Source organism: Triticum aestivum, chromosome 6B (genome assembly GCF_018294505.1).
Source record: "Triticum aestivum cultivar Chinese Spring chromosome 6B, IWGSC CS RefSeq v2.1, whole genome shotgun sequence".
In the NCBI taxonomy this organism is placed as follows: domain Eukaryota; kingdom Viridiplantae; phylum Streptophyta; class Magnoliopsida; order Poales; family Poaceae; genus Triticum; species Triticum aestivum.
Window position 1 is genome coordinate 142,730,175 of NC_057810.1, and position 23,312 is coordinate 142,753,486.

Below are 23,312 nucleotides of genomic sequence, written 5' to 3' on the forward strand. Positions count from 1 at the left end.
TCAATGCTGGCGCCGCTCTACGAGCGAGCCGTGACCTCCTCGACGATTCCATGCCATTTTTTGCACGCCGCCTGGATGAGCCCCCAACGGTTCGCCATTGCCTTCGCCCCGCGCTGCATGTAGACGCCTTTAAAGTAGGGGTCGACGAGCTTGCGCTCATTGAACTCGGCCTTGATGCGCTCCCAGTATGTCTCGATGCTCTGGTTCGTGCCAGTGGTCGGGTCGAGGCAGACGACTTTCCACGCTTCAGCGAGGCATTCATGCTCCTTGGACGCCTACTTGATGCGCGGCTCGCCGGTCCTGACCGCCCCCTTCTTCTTCTTCTTGCGCCTCTTCACCGGAACAGTCATCGGCTCCTTCTCCTCCTTCCCATCCTCGTCCTCCTCCTCCTGCTCATCCGACCTCCTCGTCGTACTCGAGCTCGCCGTCCATGTCGCCGTCGAGGTCCATCGTCTCATCCTGGGTAGCGAATCCGGGGGACGCGACTACGGCGGCCGAGCCTGCCGTGATGATGTCGTCCATGTCCTCTTCGGTCGCGTCAACGTCGCCGAGGTGCGATGTGGAAGCCTGTGAGAAGAGCAGCGCGCAACAGCGGAGATGGGGCGTCGAGGACGCGTAAGCCGACGACGAGTAGTTGTATGGAGGGTACTGCACGCCGGCGAAGGCGGGCGAGGGCGTGCGCTGGGCCGGGTTCCCATGGGGGAAGGTGATGTTGGGGTTGAACCCATCGTGGGTGTCCCCATCGGAGTAGCCCGGTGACGGCGTGCATCCCCATGGCTGCGGCGACGACGAGATGCTGGACGGAGAGCCAACGCTTTGCTGGCTCCAAGGCGCGTACTGGACGTGGCCGCCGGGTGGATTCATCATCCCCACGCGAGTCACCTCGGCGTCGGCTTGGTCCGCCGCCGCACGCGCCGCGTTGTCACGGGCCTTCTTGGTGATTGACCTATTCCGCCGGTCGGCGGTGACAGCCTCCCGTCGCTGAACTTCCGCCCTCCACTCGGCGTTCGTCATGCCCGATGGCTTGGACGGTGGCGCCCTAAGCTTCCTCTGCTTCGGCTGGGCGACGGAGGCGGTCGCGGTTGTCGCGGCGCGAGGGACCACGTACTTTTTTCGGCGGCATGGCGGCCAAGCCGGACGGCGAGCGGGAGGGAAGAAACGACGAGCGGGAGGAAGATTGGCGGGAGGAATGGAGAGAATGGGAGGGAAGTGGGGGAAAGCGAGAAGAAATGGCGAGCGGGAGGAAGATTGGCGGGAGGAATGGAGAGAATGGGAGGGAAGTGGGGGGAAAGCGGGAAGAAACGGCGGGAAGAGGCTGCCGACTCGCCGACAGAGCGGCCCCACGCCCCTTTTCGCTTGTGCCGGCGCCTTCAGGCGTCCCCTGCGCGCCGTGTTTGGCTTGGGTCCGCCGGCACCAGTTTTGGCCCGAGCAGGCGAAAACCGAGCTACTGGGGCGCGACCGGGCCGATTTTTGGGCGCCGGCGCGGCAAATACGCCTGGGAAGGGCCTGTTGGGGGCGCGGCTGGAGATGCTCTAAACTCTGCCGGGCCGTCTTTGGTGTTCACGGTGTTCTTTCTTGGGCCACAATAGTTGGGATCTTCTGTGCATTTATTTTGGCGGCCGAGGGCGATAAATCGGCAAGCTCCGAGTAGGTATGATTCCTGGGCTAAACGGCCTATGTCTAGCATCCACGTGGATCATATATATACTGTACCAGATTGCAGACTTGGTTGGCGACCCAAACAGAAAAAATCACCGGTTAAATTTTTTTTTGAGACAATCACGCGAAGCTTTATTTATCCTGATAAAATGTTTACAGGGACAAAAACAAGATTACCGGGGTGTCCTAACCAAACATGGCGACCCACCCCTAACTTTAAAGCGAGCGCTGCTATCTCGCGCGCGCGCTGGAACGCGCGATTTCCGACAGGCTGCACTTTGCTTTTTTTAGCAAGTCTGGAATGTCATTTAAGGTAAATCGAGGCCCCACCCATTGAAATCAGGGGGGGGGGGGGGGCGAAGATTAAGAGTTCACGGGAGAGAGAGAGAGTAGGGAAGGTCGAGCAATGTACACGCGCATGTGGGCTGATGCATTAACGTTGGTGGGCCCATCTGTTTTTTGACTTTCGATAGCGTGAGGATACGAGATCGCTCGTTGGAACGCTCGCTCGCGAAGGAGCGTTTCCGCTTTAAAGCATGCTTCGCTAGATTGTGACAAGCAATACCGGTCCGCCTCTTCTGCTCCAGGTTCCCTGTCATTCGCTCGAGCTGCCGTGCGGCACGTCCAAAGAGAGGCGAGCTCTAGTTCCCCATCTGCCCCTGTCTCTGAAGATCTTCAGGACGATTTGTCTATTTATTGAGGACGAGTTGTCTATTTATTCAGATAACACTGAAGCTGCAGATGGTTTTGTCATTGGTGCACAGAATCCAGACCTTCAGTTTGTGCGAGCAGGTGGTGACGCTCTGACTATGACAGTATATGAGGCAGAGGATTTCCTAAACTTCCTGTGGTGTATCTCCCTTAGCAGGTATACACGTCGTATTCTTAGCCCAGAAGTGTCTGATAGTACTGGCATTCAGTTACCCTTGAATTTCTCTTGACTGTCTGTAAATCGGTGGTGAATTCTGTGCTGCGAGTGTACACTGAATCCTTTTTTTAGAAGGGTTTATCTGGAACACCTTTGCTTCAGTTAGCTCTGTGGATCGTTGCACTTCACTTGAGGATTCAGTTGGCATGCTCACGGCCCAAGCCGGTTTAAACTTTACCCAGGAGGTGGCCCCTTTTTCAAATCACTACCTTCCCGCCACTCTTCATGGGTCTCTCGACATAGGGGACTTGCCGGCACAGGTTCACCCTTCACAGATAACCAGGGCGAACTTCATGCGTAACTTCATCTACAGGAAGAGTACACTCGCACTGACATATGCGCCCATAGATGACTCTGAGACACTGCTTGCTTTTGATGTTGGACCCATTGTTGTTTTTCCGGGGATTAAAGTGTGAAGACATTTTTTTATAAACCACAAGTAGCTTGCAAATTCTCAGTTAGTTGCTGGAACTAAGCCACTGAACTTGTTTTCATAAAACAACAAGTTATTTTTCGCCAAATCTTAGTCATTACGTGAGAAACACAGGTTGCTTGAAATGGGTGATTCTAAAAAAAAAGGTTGCTTGAAATGAAGATATGATATCAGTTGCTAGATTTTTAGGTCTTTCATGAGAATTAAAATCTTGAATACAGTAGGTTTTTGTAAAACATAAGTTGCTCGCAAATTCTTAGCCAGCTGCTGGAAGCTAAGTTACCAGGGTTGAAATCGTGAAGACATTTTTTTATATACCACAAGTACTCCCTCCGTTCCACAATACATGACTTCCATTTGTCAAAATATAGATGTATCTAGACATGTTTTAATATATAGATACATTCATTTTTGGAGAAATGGAAGTCAAGTATTCTGGAACGGAGGGAGTAGCTTGCAAATTCTCAGTTAGTTGCTGGAACTAAGCCAATGAACTTGTTTTGGTAAAACAACAAGTTGTTTTTCGCCAAATCTTAGTCATTACGTGACAAACACAGGTTGCTTGAAATGAAGATATGATATCAGTTGCTAGATTTTTAGGTCTTTCATGAGAATTAAATTTTTGAATACAGTTGTTTTTGTTAAAACATAAGTTGCTTGCAAATTCTCAGTTAGTTGCTGGAACTAAGCCAATGAACTTGTTTTGGTAAAACAACAAGTTGTTTTTCGCCAAATCTTAGTCATTACGTGACAAACACAGGTTGCTTGAAATGAAGATATGATATCAGTTGCTAGATTTTTAGGTCTTTCATGAGAATTAAATTTTTGAATACAGTTGTTTTTGTTAAAACATAAGTTGCTTGCAAATTCTGAGTTAGTTGCTAAAACTAAGTCCCTAAACAAGTTGCTTTTGCCAAAATCTTAGCCATTACCTGAGAAACACAAATTGCTTGAAATGAGGATGTCAGTTGCTAGATTTTTTAAGTTTTCACGAGAATTAATTTCGAAGCCATTTTTTTTTGTAAAACACAAGTTGCTTGATAATCCTCAACTAACAACCTTCATTTCTCCTTTTCTTTTTATGTATTTCACAGGGCCCTAGGAACAGGGCATCACCCGCAAGGCTTTTTAAGTTGAACAAGGGGCTGGTTCTTGATCAAATGAAACTCATCAGAGACATAGACTTCGGTGGTTTATTGGATATAGCAGCAACAAGCATGACGGGTGATCTTAGCCAGTGGATCTTGAAGCATTATGAAGCAGAAATATCTCAAATAGTCATACCTGATAGGGGCAAGATCACAGTAGATTCAGCAAGTGTAATGTTTACCTCCTTTCTTTTTCTGGTTTCTGCATTTGAATTTTCAGTTGTCGTTCTGCCTTTGAGTTTTCTGAATCTTTGCTTCTGGACTTAACAAACTAAACCACCTAAATAATTAGTCAACACTCAACCCCTTCTGTTGTTTAACTAAGTAATCTAGCCCTCGCTCTAACTTGGTATTTTTCTTAGTGAAATTATTCTTTTTCAAAGAAAGAACACTAGCCAAATATCTTGAGTTGTGAAGAAACCCCCTCCTAAACCCTTCTGAAAATGCCCAAACAATTCTCGCAATTTTTTTATACCATTACGCAAGCCGAAATGAAACCAAGACCCTCTGGCACATTTTCATTTGAGCCCCTCTTCCTCAAAAACCTTTCTGATCCAAACCCTAGGTTGAACAACATGTACCCTAATGCTTGGTCTGTCATAGCTCAAACTTGGTGAAGATGATCACCCTAGTGACTAACAACACTCACCCAAAAATCAGCCCTAAACCTCACTCCCTCCTCTATCAGCATAGCACAAACACCTTGCTGTCAGAATCTTCCAGAAGAGCCAGCTGGCAGCTCACTCACATTGAAAACCCAACTGCAGCCACACTTAGAGCATGGTTAATAGTATAGCCAGCTGCTGGCTATAAGCCAATGCCATGTCATCTACAGCCCATCTTATAGTCAGCATGTACAATAGTAGATCAAAAGAGTGTACTACTTTTTTATTATGTGGCTCACCTTTCATTCTTACAAAGTGCCTAGGAGCATGTGCTAGAGCTGGCTCTTTACGAAGAGCCCGCTTACCTTCTTTCTCCTCTTCTCTTTCCTACAACTAAGCGGAAATATACTAGTTTATTCCTTATAGCCCACTGACTCAGCTCTATTGTACTTGCTCTTAGCATTTACTCATCCCCCTAGCTACCAGACACGGCTAAATCCAGCCAGGGCCACCCAGGAACCCACTGGCCAGGTGATACGGGTCTGGCAAGCCACAGCGCGCGCTGCACCGCGCCAAGCCACTGGCCACACGACCACCCAACCGTAGCGCGTCCCCGGCTCCTAGAGCCACGCCCCGCTCCTCCCGCACGCGTCCCAGCTCTACCTGACCTCTAGCCCGCGCCACCCTAGCCGGCCCCCTCCGCCGAGCACGCCCGTGGCTCCGGCCAATGTTCGGCCATGACATGCGTGGTGTCGCGACCTGTAGGCCGGCACAGAGGACCTTGGTGGCTTCCCCCTGGCCTTCTGACTCCTGCCCGAGCCCCGACCAAGCTAGCCGTAGGCCAGCGCAAGCCCGGCTGGCCGTCAACACCAATCGTGGCGGCGCCAGGGCCCCCTTCCTCCTCCCGGCCTATAAACAGAGATCCCCGGCCTCCATTTCAGCTCACACCTTCTTTTTTCCCTCTCTTACACCATTGCTGGCTGACGCCCTCGTGCTATCGCACCCTCTGCCCTTCTCCACGGCAAGGTTTTGCCGCCGGCGAGCCTAGCTTGATTCATTCCACACACGGCACCCCGAGCCTAGCCTCCACCACCACTAGTTTCTCCTTGCTCCACTGAGCACGCCCAACCCCGGAGCTAGCTCAATTGAAGCTTCCTTGCCGGAGTTCAATCGTCGTCGTCCGACCGCCTCCGGCGACGCAACAAGTACGAGAAGACTCGCCAGAGAGCCCTCATTCCAGTGGGCCAACACAAGCAAGCCGCCGTCCCCTCTCCTCGCTGGTGAGCCCTCGCCGGAGTTCCCCCGTACGTGCCTCGGTCGGGTTTTAAAAAGAAAACCCGATGGGTGGACCCCACCCTTCAGTGACTCACTTAAGTCCCGAAGCGGTACAGTGATCGCCAACAACCTCTCTGTATCAACGGTAGTTGGCTCTCTCAGATACTCAGGGTCAAACACTGCCACTACGCTTTTGCAAAAACTATACATTGACAGGAGACACGTGGACTCACTCATACGAACATACTCATCCACAAGATCACCAGAATTCTATACGCAAGCATGCGGATAGCCGCAATGCATTTCTAGTAAGAAGAGAAGCCAAGCTTGCCAAGGGCATCCTCTTTGCACTCAAAGTAAGGGTCATATGCTACCACTCCCTCCCAAATACGATTGAACACATGTCTCGCCATATGGAAGCGGCGGCGAAATTTGTGTGGTTTGAAGAGTGCGCTATTCTCAAAGTAATCGGCATAGAGAAGGGTGTGGCCTCTCCTCCTATTGCAGTTCAAGGCCGGAACATGGCCGGGGATTGATCCCCAGAACCGAGCCACTCCTACTGATGTGGTCGTGGACGACCAATGCAGCCGTCACAATGTCTTCATCATCCGATGACGAATCATCCTGAACAAATGAAGTTGTGAAAGAAAAACTCATCCCCCCTACTCATGATACCATGGGAGCAACGCGTGGAACACCTTGCGGTCGTGTTGGAGATGCGTCCGGAAAGAGCGAGTCAATGCAGCGAAGCAAGGCTGGCATTGGTGGGGTGGGCGGCCTGGGGCAATGGAGCACCTGCCGGTAGTTGTTTGGGTCAACGGACGGCGCCGGCGGCCGTAGCCTCTCTCCCACCGCCAACAAGGAACCATGAACGTCGGCAAAAAAACTCAACCGAAATGCAGACGTGGGGCAACTATGACATGGCATGGTTGTGGGGGTGGACGACCTTGATGGAAGGCGACACGGCCAGGAATAGGGCTGGCGGCGGTGACGGCGGAGGCGGAGGGCAGAGGGAAGAGACGGGGAAGAGAAAAGTGGTTGTGTCCCCGACAGGCGGGCCAGGCCAGACTAGGGCGTGCACCTCGCCCATTCGCGCGTGTCCATTCGGCCGCAAACGTGGCCCAACTTTGGGCCGGGAATGGGGTCGGTTGTTGGGCGGCCTGTTCTGTCCTTTTACCCCCAAACGGATGCGGCCGGACCATTTGGGGTCGCGCATTAGAGTTGGCCCGAGGACGGCATAGAGGTAGTAGTTGTGGTCGACGAAGGTTGCGAGGACCGTAATACTCCTCCCTTTGAAAAAGAGGTTGCACTCTGTCAGACGGGAACTCATTTGCGTCCACTGAATTTAAGCCTTCAGGGTCCCGTGGCAACACTATCCTGATAAGAAATACCATCTTGAACAAGTGCAGTTCCAGGCCACCCGGATCACAGCATTTCTTCAGTTTTACTACCATACTTCAACCACTCAGATAAAGGTGAGCTGAAGAAGCACCAGCCATGTACAGCAAGCTCCTGCTCGAGTTCATTTTCTAGGTGGCCATCAACACAATACAAAATAAGCAACGAATATCCATTGCCTAGATCTAACATACAGTGAACTAGCACTTGAGTGAGTTGCATCTGTTTGGTTGTAAACTGATCATCTTTGTTGTTTCCCAGTCAGTAATGCAGCTCCTGTAATAACATGATCAACTGAAGCCTTCATGGTAGCATCAAAGTGAGCAACTGCACCGCATAATTCCACACTCTGGAGTAGCTTGTAAGTGTAAAAGTCTAAACCAAGATGACCAGTATTTCTATTCGACAGCAAACAGATGTTTCCACACTCTGGAGTAGCCTGACCAACCATTGCTCAAGCATAAGGAAACTTATCTGCATGATTAGATGTTTCCACCAAACAGCACGCAGCACCAGTTTGGCTAGTTGTGACCTGTACTAGAAAAATGCCCAAGAAAGACAATTCAGCTGATTGCCCAGGACTTCAATATCGCTCACAGCAAACAAGCAGCAGCATGAGTAAAGAAATTCAGAGCACGGCATCAATCTAGTGCTACATGCATACTTGAAAACACTTCTTCAATCACTTAGTTTCTGCCAAGTAGATTGCCTTTCTTACCTCGCACTTCTGAGAGGATAGTTTAACTTAGTAAAGATGATACACAAACAGTTTTATCAGTTGAACAAATTACAAGCTTCTAATTCATCCTAAAAGTGATAAGAACACAACAATAGTATCCACGAAACTCACACAAATTCATCACACGGACAAGGCAAATAACCATTCAACTTCATTCGCAAGTGGTCTGACATCACTCAACATCACTGGACTCTATCTGGACAGTTCATCTCAACACGACTGAACTCTATACCACAACAAAGACTGGACTCTTATCTAGAGAAATACCAATTGGACAACCCACATCAGTAACCTCTAACTGCCACACTAATTCCCACCGGACAGTTTAACATGTAAGCATCCCGACCACCCTTGCTTCCAGCCCATCAGAGAGAGCTTCGACCGCTGCTTCTCCATCTTCCTTCTCGAAGAAGTAGACAAACGCATACCGAAGAGACGCTCTGGTCCTCGGGTGTCTTGCAATGAACACATGCTTCACCCCACCGAACTGCTCCATCAGCACGCGAACATTGTCTTCTGTGGACTCCAACGGTAACTGATCAATCCTGACCACGAAGCACTCACTCTCTGTACGAGAATAAGAATCGAAGATCAAGACCGTCAGCAAAAAAATGAATAACTGGAAATTGTGGAGCTTATTAGAGAGTTTGATTGGAAAAGGGATTACCTGTCTTGGTATCGCCTGGGTAAACGTCGAGTCCGCGGGCTTCAGCTCCCGCTGCCGCAGCCGCCCTGGCAGCAGCCACGGCCGGTCCTCCCTTTGCAAGAACTTGCTCGCGCGCAGCCGAGGCTGCCTTCGTCGGCGACAGCCCAGGGGCTGAAGGGACACTGGCTGCTGGGATGAAGTTTGGGGGCCTCTCAAGCTTCACGATGCCGGATGTACTTGTCCTTAGAAGCCGGATCTTCGCTATCTCCCTGTCATCGTTCTCCGCATCTCCAAACTTACACCAGGTCTTACGGCGTTCCAGAACCCTTTTGCTAACGCGCACGGTTGCTATCTTGTGCACTCGCGTGGTGGTCACTGTCCGGACCTTGCGATTCCCCACCCAAGAATAGTCTACGTAGCGCTTGAACCCATGTTCGTCAGGTCCGATGACCTGACGCGGTGGAAGCGGCGGGCGATCCAGTTGCTCCACCTTGATGTCCACAATGTCTTCCTCCTCTTCATCATATTGCTCTGCAAGAAAGAATAAAACAAAGAAAATCAAAGAAAACATAGACCACAGATTAATAGTACAGTAGCAGTGAACTAAACATGTTCAGGGTGGAGAATAAACAATTCAATTGAAATCATAAACCATCAGAGTAGAATTGGGCAGGTGAACTAGAACATATATGCGCAGTGACTTAACAATTCAGGAGAAATCATTGACCACAGATTTCAAAGTACAGTTGCTCAGGTGAACTACAACATGTTCAGGGTGGAGAATAAACAATTCAATTGAAATCATAAACCATCAGAGTAGAATTGCGCAGGTGAACTAGAACATATATGCGCAGTGACTTAACAATTCAGGAGAAATCATTGACCACAGATTTCAAAGTATAGTTGCTCAGGTGAACTACAACATGTTCAGGGTGGAGAATAAACAATTCAATTGAAATCATAAACCATCAGAGTAGAATTGCGCAGGTGAACTAGAACATATATGCGCAGTGACTAAACAATTCAGGAGAAATCATTGACCACAGATTTCAAAGTACAGTTGCTCAGGTGAACTACAACATGTTCAGGGTGGAGAATATTGGGATTAAAAAGATAGAGGGAGGTGTGCTTTACCGCAATGCTTCATGGGTGGGGACAGAGATTTCTCCTCTTCCGGGTTTTCATCGCGCTCTGCAATTGAAATCACAGAAGTTCAGAACCAAGAGAAGTTCAAAACGAGAAACTGATGGGAGAACTCGTGAGGAATTCAGTAAAGAACAATGCGTACCCTGCCGCTTCAGTGTAGGGGAGCCTGGGTTCTTCTCCAACTCTGCTGGATTAGATTAAAATTACATAGTATCAAAATCCAGAAGGGTCCCTCACAGACAATCTCGCTCCTCACACAATCACATTATAAGAGCGAAGAGCGGAGATCTGGAACAAGCATACCAGAATGGACGATGTGGGGCAGCACGTCCGCCATCGCAGTCTCGCCGTCCTTGCAGAGGATGCTGTAGGTGACGGCGCGCTCGGAGGAGAGGGGGTCGTTGATGACGCCGCGCTTGGAGGAGAGGGGGTCGTTGATGACGCCGCCCTTGGGGATGAGGTTGTCGTTGATGACGCCGCGCTTGGAGGAGAGGGGGTCGTTGATGCCGCCGCCCTTGGGGATGAGGTCGTCGTTGATGACGCCGCGCTTGGAGGAGAGGGGGTCGTTGATGACGCTGCGCTTGGAGGAGAGGGGGTCGTTGATGACGCCGCGCTCGGAGGAGAGGGGGTCGTTGATGACGCCGCGCTTGGAGAAGAGGGGGTCGTTGATGACGCCACGCTCGGAGGAGAGGGGGTCGTTGATGACGCCGCGCTTGGAGGAGAGGGGGTCGTTGATGACGCCGCGCTCGGAGGAGAGGGGGTCGTTGATGACGCCGCGCTTGGAGGAGAGGGGGTCGTTGATGACGCCGCCCTTGGGGATGAGGTCGTCGAGGCCGGCGCCGCACTTGGGGATGAGGTCGTCGGGGACGGCGCCGCACTTGAGGATGAGGTCGTCGGGGAAGCCGCCGGACTTGAGGATGAGGTCGTCGGGGAAGCCGCCGGACTTGAGGATGAGGTCGTCGGGGACGCCGCCGCACTTGGGGATGAGGTCGTCGGGGACGCCGCCGCACTTGAGGATGAGGTCGTCGGGGAAGCCGCCGGACTTGAGGATGAGGTCGTCGGGGAAGCCGCCGGACTTGGGGATGAGGTCGTCGGGGACGCCGCCGCACTTGGGGATGAGGTTGTCGGGGACGCCGCCGGACTTGTGGAGCGGGGAGTCGGTGAGGGCAGACCCGGCGCGGACGACGTCGGTGAGGACGTCCTCTGGGGCGACGGGCTCGCCGACTTCGGCCTTAGAGCCGACGGGGCCCTTGATGAGAGAGGCGAACTCCATCACCCTCTCCTCTCTGTCCCTTTCCTCTCACTAGTGAAAGACCGCCGAGAAATAAGTGCTCGATGGATCTATTTGTAATTGGGACAAACTTGGAAGCTACGGAAGCCTGCTAATCGCTTGCCGCCCACGAAAACCTTGGCGGGAGCGCCAGTTTCCCCAGAACCTTCCAGACACGGCTGGAGAAGACCGGATTGTTGTGGAGAGCACGGGAAGCTTCCGGAGAGCAAAAGATCTCGTGGAGACTGGGCCAGGAAACCCTTAGAACGAGCCCAGGCCCCGAGGGGGGCGGATTAGCCCACCAAGGCGTAGCCCAGCCACGCAACACAAAAAAAAGCCCAGACACACCATGACAAGTTTTTTTAAAATTTTGCAAAATACGGAATAAATGTGAAAAAATAAATAATCAATTTTGAAAGAAAAAATCATCTATTTGACAAACAGTTAATCAATTTTTAAAAAAGTTCACGAATTTGGAAAAAAATGTTCATCGATTTTTTTAAGTTCATGAATTTGAAAAAATCATCGATATTGGAAAAAAGTTTAAAAATTTGAAAAAAAATCATCAACTTTTTAATATGTTCACCAATTTGGAAAAAGGTTTTTCAATTTCAAAGACAAAATTGCAAAAATTGATAAGGTTCATGCATTTGCAAAAAGAAACAAAAAAAACGCACAAACTGTTCCAAGAAATGAGAAAAAAAATAAAAATCGGTTTGGTAAGCTTCCCAAAACTAGGAGCTTCGCAAACTGGTGAAACAATAAAAGGAGAAGAAGGAAGTTAATAGTCAAAGGTGGTGTGATGTCCAGTGGTTGGCGTGCGCTCTGTGAAGGTTGAGGTTCCAAGTTTGATTCTTCTGTTGCGCACCCTTTTTTGCTCTTTTAACAAGGAATAAAGAAAAGGAAATGGGTCGTCCTAAGTGTGGAGGATGCGTGCGCCGGTTTGCAAAACACATATTAACGGACGCCTGAAGCCCCAAATAGGGAATGCCTACTTCCTATCCCAAGGTGTGGCGACGAACCCTAATCCCTAGGCTTTGATCGATGCCGTGATTAAACGTGGGCATTGGTGGCCCGGCCCGGCCTGAAGCCCGACGTACGTGCCAGGCTCGGGCCTCACTTTCCGGCTTGCAGCCCAGCCCGAAGCCCGATGAAACTTGATATTTAGGTTGTTTATATAGTAATAGGTATATTAGTGTAGTATGTGTCCCTCATAATAGCTATATTATTATTTTTAAATATAGAGAATAGGCATTTTGCCGGGCCAGGACCGGGCTTGGGATTTTGTGGTCGGTCTTTTTTTAAACCCGGCCTGGCCCGAAAATGAAGGGAATATGCCCTAGAGGTAATAATAAAGTTGTTATTTATTTTTCCTTATATCATGATAAATGTTTATTATTCATGCTAGAACTGTATTAACCAAAAACTTAGTACATGTATGAATACATGGACAAACAGAGTGTCCTTAGTATGCCTCTACTTGACTAGCTCGTTAATCAAAGATGGTTAAGTTTCCTGACCATAGACATAGGTTTTCATTTGATGAACGGGATCACATCATTAGAGAATGATGTGATGGACAAGACCCATCCGTTAGCTTAGCATTATGATCGTTTAGTTTTATTGCTATTGCTTTCTTCATGACTTATACATATTCCTCTGACTATGAGATTATGCAACTCCCGAATACCGGAGGAACACCTTGTGTGATATCAAACGTCACATCATAGCCTGACCAACCATTGCTCAAGCATAAGGAAACTTATCTGCATGATTAGAAGTTTCCACCAAACAGCACGCAGCACCAGTTTGGCTAGTTGTGACCTGTACTAGAAAAATGCCCAAGAAAGACAATTCAGCTGATTGCCCAGGACTTCAATATCGCTCACAGCAAACAAGCAGCAGCATGAGTAAAGAAATTCAGAGCACGGCATCAATCTAGTGCTACATGCATACTTGAAAACACTTCTTCAATCACTTAGTTTCTGCCAAGTAGATTGCCTTTCTTACCTGGCACTTCTGATAGGATAGTTTAACTTAGTAAAGATGATACACAAACAGTTTTATCAGTTGAACAAATTACAAGCTTCTAATTCATCCTAAAAGTGATAAGAACACAACAATAGTATCCACGAAACTCACACAAATTCATCACACGGACAAGGCAAATAACCATTCAACTTCATTCGCAAGTGGTCTGACATCACTCAACATCATTGGACTCTATCTGGACAGTTCATCTCAACACGACTGAACTCTATACCACAACAAAGACTGGACTCTTATCTAGAGAAATACCAATTGAACAACCCACATCAGTAACCTCTAACTGCCACACTAATTCCCACCGGACAGTTTAACATGTAAGCATCCCGACCACCCTTGCTTCCAGCCCATCAGAGAGAGCTTCGACCGCTGCTTCTCCATCTTCCTTCTCGAAGAAGTAGACGAACGCATACCGAAGAGACGCTCTGGTCCTCGGGTGTCTTGCAATGAACACATGCTTCACCCCACCGAACTGCTCCATCAGCACGCGAACATTGTCTTCTGTGGACTCCAACGGTAACTGATCAATCCTGACCACGAAGCACTCACTCTCTGTACGAGAATAAGAATCGAAGATCAAGACCGTCAGCAAAAAAATGAATAACTGGAAATTGTGGAGCTTATTAGAGAGTTTGATTGGAAAAGGGATTACCTGTCTTGGTATCGCCTGGGTAAACGTCGAGTCCGCGGGCTTCAGCTCCCGCTGCCGCAGCCGCCCTGGCAGCAGCCACGGCCGGTCCTCCCTTTGCAAGAACTTGTTCGCGTGCAGCCGAGGCTGCCTTCGTCGGCGACAGCCTAGGGGCTGAAGGGACACTGGCTGATGGGATGAAGTTTGGGGGCCTCTCAAGCTTCACGATGCCGGATGTACTTGTCCTTAGAAGCCGGATCTTCGCTATCTCCCTGTCATCGTTCTCCGCATCTCCAAACTTACACCAGGTCTTACGGCGTTCCAGAACCCTTTTGCTAACGCGCACGGTTGCTATCTTGTGCACTCGCGTGGTGGTCACTGTCCGGACCTTGCGATTCCCCACCCAAGAATAGTCTACGTAGCGCTTGAACCCATGTTCGTCAGGTCCGATGACCTGACGCGGTGGAAGCGGCGGGCGATCCAGTTGCTCCACCTTGATGTCCACAATGTCTTCCTCCTCTTCATCATATTGCTCTGCAAGAAAGAATAAAACAAAGAAAATCAAAGAAAACATAGACCACAGATTAATAGTACAGTAGCAGTGAACTAAACATGTTCAGGGTGGAGAATAAACAATTCAATTGAAATCATAAACCATCAGAGTAGAATTGCGCAGGTGAACTAGAACATATATGCGCAGTGACTTAACAATTCAGGAGAAATCATTGACCATAGATTTCAAAGTACAGTTGCTCAGGTGAACTACAACATGTTCAGGGTGGAGAATAAACAATTCAATTGAAATCATAAACCATCAGAGTAGAATTGCGCAGGTGAACTAGAACATATATGCGCAGTGACTTAACAATTCAGGAGAAATCATTGACCACAGATTTCAAAGTACAGTTGCTCAGGTGAACTACAACATGTTCAGGGTGGAGAATATTGGGATTGAAAAGATAGAGGGAGGTGTGCTTTACCGCAACGCTTCATGGGTGGGGACAGAGATTTCTCCTCTTCCGGGTTTTCATCGCGCTCTGCAATTGAAATCACAGAAGTTCAGAACCAAGAGAAGTTCAAAACGAGAAACTGATGGGAGAACTCGTGAGGAATTCAGTAAAGAACAATGCGTACCCTGCCGCTTCAGTGTAGGGGAGCCTGGGTTCTTCTCCAACTCTGCTGGATTAGATTAAAATTACATAGTATCAAAATCCAGAAGGGTCCCTCACAGACAATCTCGCTCCTCACACAATCACATTATAAGAGCGAAGAGCGGAGATCTGGAACAAGCATACCAGAATGGACGATGTGGGGCAGCACGTCCGCCATCGCAGTCTCGCCGTCCTTGCAGAGGATGCTGTAGGTGACGGCGCGCTCGGAGGAGAGGGGGTCGTTGATGATGCCGCGCTTGGAGGAGAGGGGGTCGTTGATGACGCCGCCCTTGGGGATGAGGTTGTCGTTGATGACGCTGCCCTTGGAGGAGAGGGGGTCGTTGATGCCGCCGCCCTTGGGATGAGGTCGTCGTTGATGACGCCGCGCTTGGAGGAGAGGGGGTCGTTGATGACGCTGCGCTTGGAGGAGAGGGGGTCGTTGATGACGCCGCGCTCGGAGGAGAGGGGGTCGTTGAGGAGAGGGGGTCGTTGATGACGCCGCGCTCGGAGGAGAGGGGGTCGTTGATGACGCCGCGCTTGGAGGAGAGGGGGTCGTTGATGACGCCGCGCTTGGAGGAGAGGGGGTCATTGATGACGCCGCGCTTGGAGGAGAGGGGGTCGTTGATGACGCCGCCCTTGGGGATGAGGTCGTCGAGGCCGGCGCCGCACTTGGGGATGAGGTCGTCGGGGACGGCGCCGCACTTGGGGATGAGGTCGTCGGGGAAGCCGCCGGACTTGAGGATGAGGTCGTCGGGGACACCGCCGCACTTGGGGATGAGGTCGTCGGGGACGCCGCCGCACTTGAGGATGAGGTCGTCGGGGAAACCGCCGGACTTGAGGATGAGGTCGTCGGGGAAGCCGCCGGACTTGGGGATGAGGTCGTCGGGGACGCCGCCGCACTTGGGGATGAGGTTGTTGGGGACACCGCCGGACTTGTGGAGCGGGGAGTCGGTGAGGGCAGACCCGGCGCGGACGACGTCGGTGAGGACGTCCTCTGGGGCGATGGGCTCGCCGGCTTCGGCCTTAGAGCCGACGGGGCCCTTGATGAGAGAGGCAAACTCCATCACCCTCTCCTCTCTGTCCCTTTCCTCTCACTAGTGAAAGACCGCCGAGAAATAAGTGCTCGATGGATCTATTTGTAATTGGGACAAACTTGGAAGCTACGGAAGCCTGCTAATCGCTTGCCGCCCACGGAAACCTTGGCGGGAGCACCAGTTTCCCCAGAACCTTCCAGACACGGCTGGAGAACACCGGATTATTGTGGAGAGCACGGGAAGCTTCTGGAGAGCAAAAGATCTCGTGGAGACTGGGCCAGGAAACCCTTAGAACGAGCCCAGGCCCCGAGGGGGGCGGATTAGCCCACCAAGGCGTAGCCCAGCCACGCAACACGAAAAAAAGCCCAGACACACCATGACAAGTTTTTTTAAAAATTTGCAAAATACGGAATAAATGTGAAAAAATAAATATCAATTTTGAAAGAAAAAATCATCTATTTGACAAACAGTTAATCAATTTTTAAAAAAGTTCACGAATTTGGAAAAAAATGTTCATCGATTTTTTTAAGTTCATGAATTTGAAAAAATCATCGATATTGGAAAAAAGTTTAAAAATTTGAAAAAAATCATCAACTTTTTAATATGTTCACCAATTTGGAAAAAGGTTTTTCAATTTCAAAGACAAAATTGCAAAAATTGATAAGGTTCATGCATTTGCAAAAAGAAACAAAAAAAACGCACAAACTGTTCCAAGAAATGAGAAAAAAAATAAAAATCGGTTTGGTAAGCTTCCCAAAACTAGGAGCGTCGCAAACTGGAGAAACAATAAAAGGAGAAGAAGGAAGTTAATAGTCAAAGGTGGTGTGATGTCCAGTGGTTGGCTTGCCCTCTGTGAAGGTTGAGGTTCCAAGTTTGATTCTTCTGTTGCGCACCCTAATTTGCTCTTTTAACATGGAATAAAGAAAAGGAAATGGGTCGTCCTAAGTGTGGAGGATGCGTGCGCCGGTTTGCAAAACACATATTAACGGGCGCCTGAAGCCCCAAATAGGGAATGCCTACTTCCTATCCCAAGGTGTGGCGACGAACCCTAATCCCTAGGCTTTGATCGATGCCGTGATTAAACGTGGGCATTGGTGGCCCGGCCCGGCCTGAAGCCCGACGTACGTGCCAGGCTCGGGCCTCACTTTCCGGCTTGCAGCCCAGCCCGAAGCCCGATGAAACTTGATATTTAGGTTGTTTATATAGTAATAGGTATATTAGTGTAGTATGTGTCCCTCATAATAGCTATATTATTATTTTTAAATATAGAGAATAGGCATTTTGCCGGGCCAGGACCGGGCTTGGGATTTTGTGGTCGGTCTTTTTTTAAACCCGGCCTGGCCCGAAAATGAAGGGAATATGCCCTAGAGGCAATAATAAAGTTGTTATTTATATTTCCTTATATCATGATAAATGTTTATTATTCATGCTAGAACTGTATTAACCAGAAACTTAGTACATGTATGAATACATGGACAAACAGAGTGTCCTTAGTATGCCTCTACTTGACTAGCTCGTTAATCAAAGATGGTTAAGTTTCCTGACCATAGACATGTGTTTTCATTTGATGAACGGGATCACATCATTAGAGAATGATGTGATAGACAAGACCCATCCGTTAGCTTAGCATTATGATCGTTTAGTTTTATTGCTATTGCTTTCTTCATGACTTATACATATTCCTCTGACTATGAGATTATGCAACTCCCGAATACCGGAGGAACACCTTGTGTGATATCAAACGTCACATCATAGCCTGACCAACCATTGCTCAAGCATAAGGAAACTTATCTGCATGATTTGAAGTTTCCACCAAACAGCACGCACCACCAGTTTGGCTAGTTGTGACCTGTACTAGAAAAATGCCCAAGAAAGACAATTCAGCTGATTGCCCAGGACTTCAATATCGCTCACAGCAAACAAGCAGCAGCATGAGTAAAGAAATTCAGAGCACGGCATCAATCTAGTGCTACATGCATACTTGAAAACACTTCTTCAATCACTTAGTTTCTGCCAAGTAGATTGCCTTTCTTACCTGGCACTTCTGATAGGATAGTTTAACTTAGTAAAGATGATACACAAACAGTTTTATCAGTTGAACAAATTACAAGCTTCTAATTCATCCTAAAAGTGATAAGAACACAACAATAGTATCCACGAAACTCACACAAATTCATCACACGGACAAGGCAAATAACCATTCAACTTCATTCGCAAGTGGTCTGACATCACTCAACATCACTGGACTCTATCTGGACAGTTCATCTCAACACGACTGAACTCTATACCACAACAAAGACTGGACTCTTATCTAGAGAAATACCAATTGGACAACCCACATCAGTAACCTCTAACTGCCACACTAATTCCCACCGGACAGTTTAACATGTAAGCATCCCGACCACCCTTGCTTCCAGCCCATCAGAGAGAGCTTCGACCGCTGCTTCTCCATCTTCCTTCTCGAAGAAGTAGACGAACGCATACCGAAGAGACGCTCTGGTCCTCGGGTGTCTTGCAATGAACACATGCTTCACCCCACCGAACTGCTCCATCAGCACGCGAACATTGTCTTCTGTGGACTCCAACGGTAACTGATCAATCCTGACCACGAAGCACTCACTCTCTGTACGAGAATAAGAATCGAAGATCAAGACCGTCAGCAAAAAAATGAATTACTGGAAATTGTGGAGCTTATTAGAGAGTTTGATTGGAAAAGGGATTACCTGTCTTGGTATCGCCTGGGTAAACGTCGAGTCCGCGGGCTTCAGCTCCCGCTGCCGCAGCCGCCCTGGCAGCAGCCACGGCCGGTCCTCCCTTTGCAAGAACTTGTTCGCGTGCAGCCGAGGCTGCCTTCGTCGGCGACAGCCTAGGGGCTGAAGGGACACTGGCTGATGGGATGAAGTTTGGGGGCCTCTCAAGCTTCACGATGCCGGATGTACTTGTCCTTAGAAGCCGGATCTTCGCTATCTCCCTGTCATCGTTCTCCGCATCTCCAAACTTACACCAGGTCTTACGGCGTTCCAGAACCCTTTTGCTAACGCGCACGGTTGCTATCTTGTGCACTCGCGTGGTGGTCACTGTCCGGACCTTGCGATTCCCCACCCAAGAATAGTCTACGTAGCGCTTGAACCCATGTTCGTCAGGTCCGATGACCTGACGCGGTGGAAGCGGCGGGCGATCCAGTTGCTCCACCTTGATGTCCACAATGTCTTCCTCCTCTTCATCATATTGCTCTGCAAGAAAGAATAAAACAAAGAAAATCAAAGAAAACATAGACCACAGATTAATAGTACAGTAGCAGTGAACTAAACATGTTCAGGGTGGAGAATAAACAATTCAATTGAAATCATAAACCATCAGAGTAGAATTGCGCAGGTGAACTAGAACATATATGCGCAGTGACTTAACAATTCAGGAGAAATCATTGACCATAGATTTCAAAGTACAGTTGCTCAGGTGAACTACAACATGTTCAGGGTGGAGAATAAACAATTCAATTGAAATCATAAACCATCAGAGTAGAATTGCGCAGGTGAACTAGAACATATATGCGCAGTGACTTAACAATTCAGGAGAAATCATTGACCACAGATTTCAAAGTACAGTTGCTCAGGTGAACTACAACATGTTCAGGGTGGAGAATAAACAATTCAATTGAAATCATAAACCATCAGAGTAGAATTGCGCAGGTGAACTAGAACATATATGCGCAGTGACTAAACAATTCAGGAGAAATCATTGACCACAGATTTCAAAGTACAGTTGCTCAGGTGAACTACAACATGTTCAGGGTGGAGAATATATGGATTGAAAAGATAGAGGGAGGTGTGCTTTACCGCAACGCTTCATGGGTGGGGACAGAGATTTCTCCTCTTCCGGGTTTTCATCGCGCTCTGCAATTGAAATCACAGAAGTTTAGAACCAAGAGAAGTTCAAAACGAGAAACTGATAGGAGAACTCGTGAGGAATTCAGTAAAGAACAATGCGTACCCTGCCGCTTCAGTGTAGGGGAGCCTGGGTTCTTCTCCAACTCTAATGGATTCGATTAAAATTACATAGTATCAAAATCCAGAAGGGTCCCTCACAGACAATCTCGCTCCTCACACAATCACATTATAAGAGCGAAGAGCGGAGATCTGGAACAAGCATACCAGAATGGACAATGTGGGGCAGCACGTTCGCCATCGCAGTCTCGCTGTCCTTGCAGAGGATGCTGTAGGTGACGGCGCGCTCGGAGGAGAGGGGGTCGTTGATGACGCCGCGCTTGGAGGAGAGGGGGTCGTTGATGACGCCGCCCTTGGGGATGAGGTTGTCGTTGATGACGCCGCGCTTGGAGGAGAGGGGGTCGTTGATGCCGCCGCCCTTGGGGATGAGGTCGTCGTTGATGACGCCGCGCTTGGAGGAGAGGGGGTCGTTGATGACGCTGCGCTTGGAGGACAGGGGGTTGTTGATGACGCCGCGCTCGAAGGAGAGGGGGTCGTTGATAACGCCGCGCTTGGAGGAGAGGGGGTCGTTGATGACGCCGCGCTCGGTGGAGAGGGGGTCGTTGATGACGCCGCGCTTGGAGGAGAGGGGGTCGTTGATGACGCCACGCTCGGAGGAGAGGGGGTCGTTGATGACGCCGCGCTTGGAGGAGAGGGGGTCGTTGATGACGCCGCCCTTGGGGATGAGGTCGTCGAGGCCGGGGCCGCACTTGGGGATGAGGTCGTCGGGGACGGCGCCGCACTTGAGGATGAGGTCGTCGGGGAAGCCGCCGGACTTGAGGATGAGGTCGTCGGGGAAGCCGCCGGACTTGAGGATGAGGTCGTCGGGGACGCCGCCGCACTTGGGGATGAGGTCGTCGGGGACGCCGCCGCACTTGAGGATGAGGTCGTCGGGGAAGCCGCCGGACTTGAGGATGAGGTCGTCGGGGAAGCCGCCGGACTTGGGGATGAGGTCGTCGGGGACGCCGCCGCACTTGGGGATGAGGTTGTCGGGGACGCCGCCGGACTTGTGGAGCAGGGAGTCGGTGAGGGCAGACCCGACGCGGACGACGTCGGTGAGGACGTCCTCTGGGGCGACGGGCTCGCCGGCTTCGGCCTTAGAGCCGACGGGGCCCTTGATGAGAGAGGCGAACTCCATCACCCTCTCCTTTCTGTCCCTTTCCTCTCACTAGTGAAAGACCGCCGAGAAATAAGTGCTCGATGGATCTATTTGTAATTGGGACAAACTTGGAAGCTACGGAAGCCTGCTAATCGCTTGCCGCCCACGAAAACCTTGGCGGGAGCGCCAGTTTCCCCAGAACCTTCCAGACATGGCTGGAGAAGACCGGATTGTTGTGGAGAGCACGGGAAGCTTCCGGAGAGCAAAAGATCTCGTGGAGACTGGGCCAGGAAACCCTTAGAACGAGCCCAGGCCCCGAGGGGGGCGGATTAGCCCACCAAGGCGTAGCCCAGCCACGCAACACGAAAAAAAGCCCAGACACACCATGACAAGTTTTTTAAATTTTTTGCAAAATATGGAATAAATGTGAAAAAATAAATAATCAATTTTGAAAGAAAAAATCATCTATTTGACAAACAGTTAATCAATTTTTAAAAAAGTTCACGAATTTGGAAAAAAATGTTCATCGATTTTTTTAAGTTCATGAATTTGAAAAAATCATCGATATTGGAAAAAAGTTTAAAAATATGAAAAAAAATCATCAACTTTTTAATATGTTCACCAATTTGGAAAAAGGTTTTTCAATTTCAAAGACAAAATTGCAAAAATTGATAAGGTTCATGCATTTGCAAAAAGAAACAAAAAAACGCACAAACTGTTCCAAGAAATGAGAAAAAAAATAAAAATCGATTTGGTAAGCTTCCCAAAACTAGGAGCTTCGCAAACTGGAGAAACAATAAAAGGAGAAGAAGGAAGTTAATAGTTAAAGGTGGTGTGATGTCCAGTGGTTGGCGTGCGCTCTGTGAAGGTTGAGGTTCCAAGTTTGATTCTTCTGTTGCGCACCCTTTTTTGCTCTTTTATCAAGGAATAAAGAAAAGGAAATGGGTCGTCCTAAGTGTGGAGGATGCGTGCGCCAGTTTGCAAAACACATATTAACGGGCGCCTGAAGCCCCAAATAGGGAATGCCTACTTCCTATCCCAAGGTGTGGCGATGAACCCTAATCCCTAGGCTTTGGTCGATGCCGTGATTAAACGTGGGCATTGGTGGCCCGGCCCGGCCTAAAGCCCGACGTACGTGCCAGGCTCGGGCCTCACTTTCCGGCTTGCAGCCCAGCCCGAAGCCCGATGAAACTTGATATTTAGGTTGTTTATATAGTAATAGGTATATTAGTGTAGTATGTGTCCCTCATAATAGCTATATCATTATTTTTAAATATAGAGAATAGGCATTTTGCCGGGCCAGGACCGGGCTTGGGATTTTGTGGTCGGTCTTTTTTTAAACCAGGCCTGGCCCGAAAATGAAGGGAATATGCCCTAGAGGCAATAATAAAGTTGTTATTTATATTTCCTTATATCATGATAAATGTTTATTATTCATGCTAGAACTGTATTAACCAGAAACTTAGTACATGTATGAATACATGGACAAACAGAGTGTCCTTAGTATGCCTCTACTTGACTAGCTCGTTAATCAAAGATGGTTAAGTTTCCTGACCATAGACATGTGTTTTCATTTGATGAACGGGATCGCATCATTAGAGAATGATGTGATGGACAAGACCCATCCGTTAGCTTAGCATTATGATCGTTTAGTTTTATTGCTATTGCTTTCTTCATGACTTATACATATTCCTCTAACTATGAGATTATGCAACTCCCGAATACCAGAGGAACACCTTGTGTGATATCGAACGTCACATCATAGCCTGACCAACCATTGCTCAAGCATAAGGAAACTTATCTGCATGATTAGATGTTTCCACCAAACAGCACGCAGCACCAGTTTGGCTAGTTGTGACCTGTACTAGAAAAATGCCCAAGAAAGACAATTCAGCTGATTGCCCAGGACTTCAATATCGCTCACAGCAAACAAGCAGCAGCATGAGTAAAGAAATTCAGAGCACGGCATCAATCTAGTGCTACATGCATACTTGAAAACACTTCTTCAATCACTTAGTTTCTGCCAAGTAGATTGCCTTTCTTACTTGGCACTTCTGAGAGGATAGTTTAACTTAGTAAAGATGATACACAAACAGTTTTATCAGTTGAACAAATTACAAGCT

The 23,312-nt window shown here is 48.9% G+C and overlaps 3 protein-coding genes across 3 annotated transcripts; all 3 read right to left on the reverse strand.

The window, feature by feature from the left end:
* Positions 1-8,246: 8,246 nt before the first annotated feature.
* On the reverse strand, positions 8,247-11,289 carry LOC123133791 (uncharacterized). Its single transcript, XM_044553199.1, has 5 exons — positions 10,282-11,289; positions 10,121-10,165; positions 9,967-10,023; positions 8,854-9,363; positions 8,247-8,753 (listed from the first exon to the last, which is right to left on the reverse strand). Exons 1-5 carry the CDS (start codon positions 11,249-11,251, stop codon positions 8,512-8,514), a joined length of 1,824 nt encoding a protein of 607 aa, XP_044409134.1. The 5' UTR covers positions 11,252-11,289; the 3' UTR covers positions 8,247-8,511.
* Positions 11,290-13,423: 2,134 nt separating this feature from the next.
* Positions 13,424-14,585, reverse strand: LOC123133792 (eukaryotic translation initiation factor 3 subunit G-1-like). Its single transcript, XM_044553200.1, has 2 exons — positions 13,947-14,585; positions 13,424-13,846 (listed from the first exon to the last, which is right to left on the reverse strand). Exons 1-2 carry the CDS (start codon positions 14,494-14,496, stop codon positions 13,605-13,607), a joined length of 792 nt encoding a protein of 263 aa, XP_044409135.1. The 5' UTR covers positions 14,497-14,585; the 3' UTR covers positions 13,424-13,604.
* A 3,642-nt stretch (positions 14,586-18,227) lies between these two features.
* On the reverse strand, positions 18,228-19,469 carry LOC123133793 (eukaryotic translation initiation factor 3 subunit G-1-like). The gene is made up of 2 exons (XM_044553201.1): positions 18,831-19,469; positions 18,228-18,730 (listed from the first exon to the last, which is right to left on the reverse strand). Exons 1-2 carry the CDS (start codon positions 19,378-19,380, stop codon positions 18,489-18,491), a joined length of 792 nt encoding a protein of 263 aa, XP_044409136.1. The 5' UTR covers positions 19,381-19,469; the 3' UTR covers positions 18,228-18,488.
* Between the last annotated feature and the right edge of the window lie 3,843 nt (positions 19,470-23,312).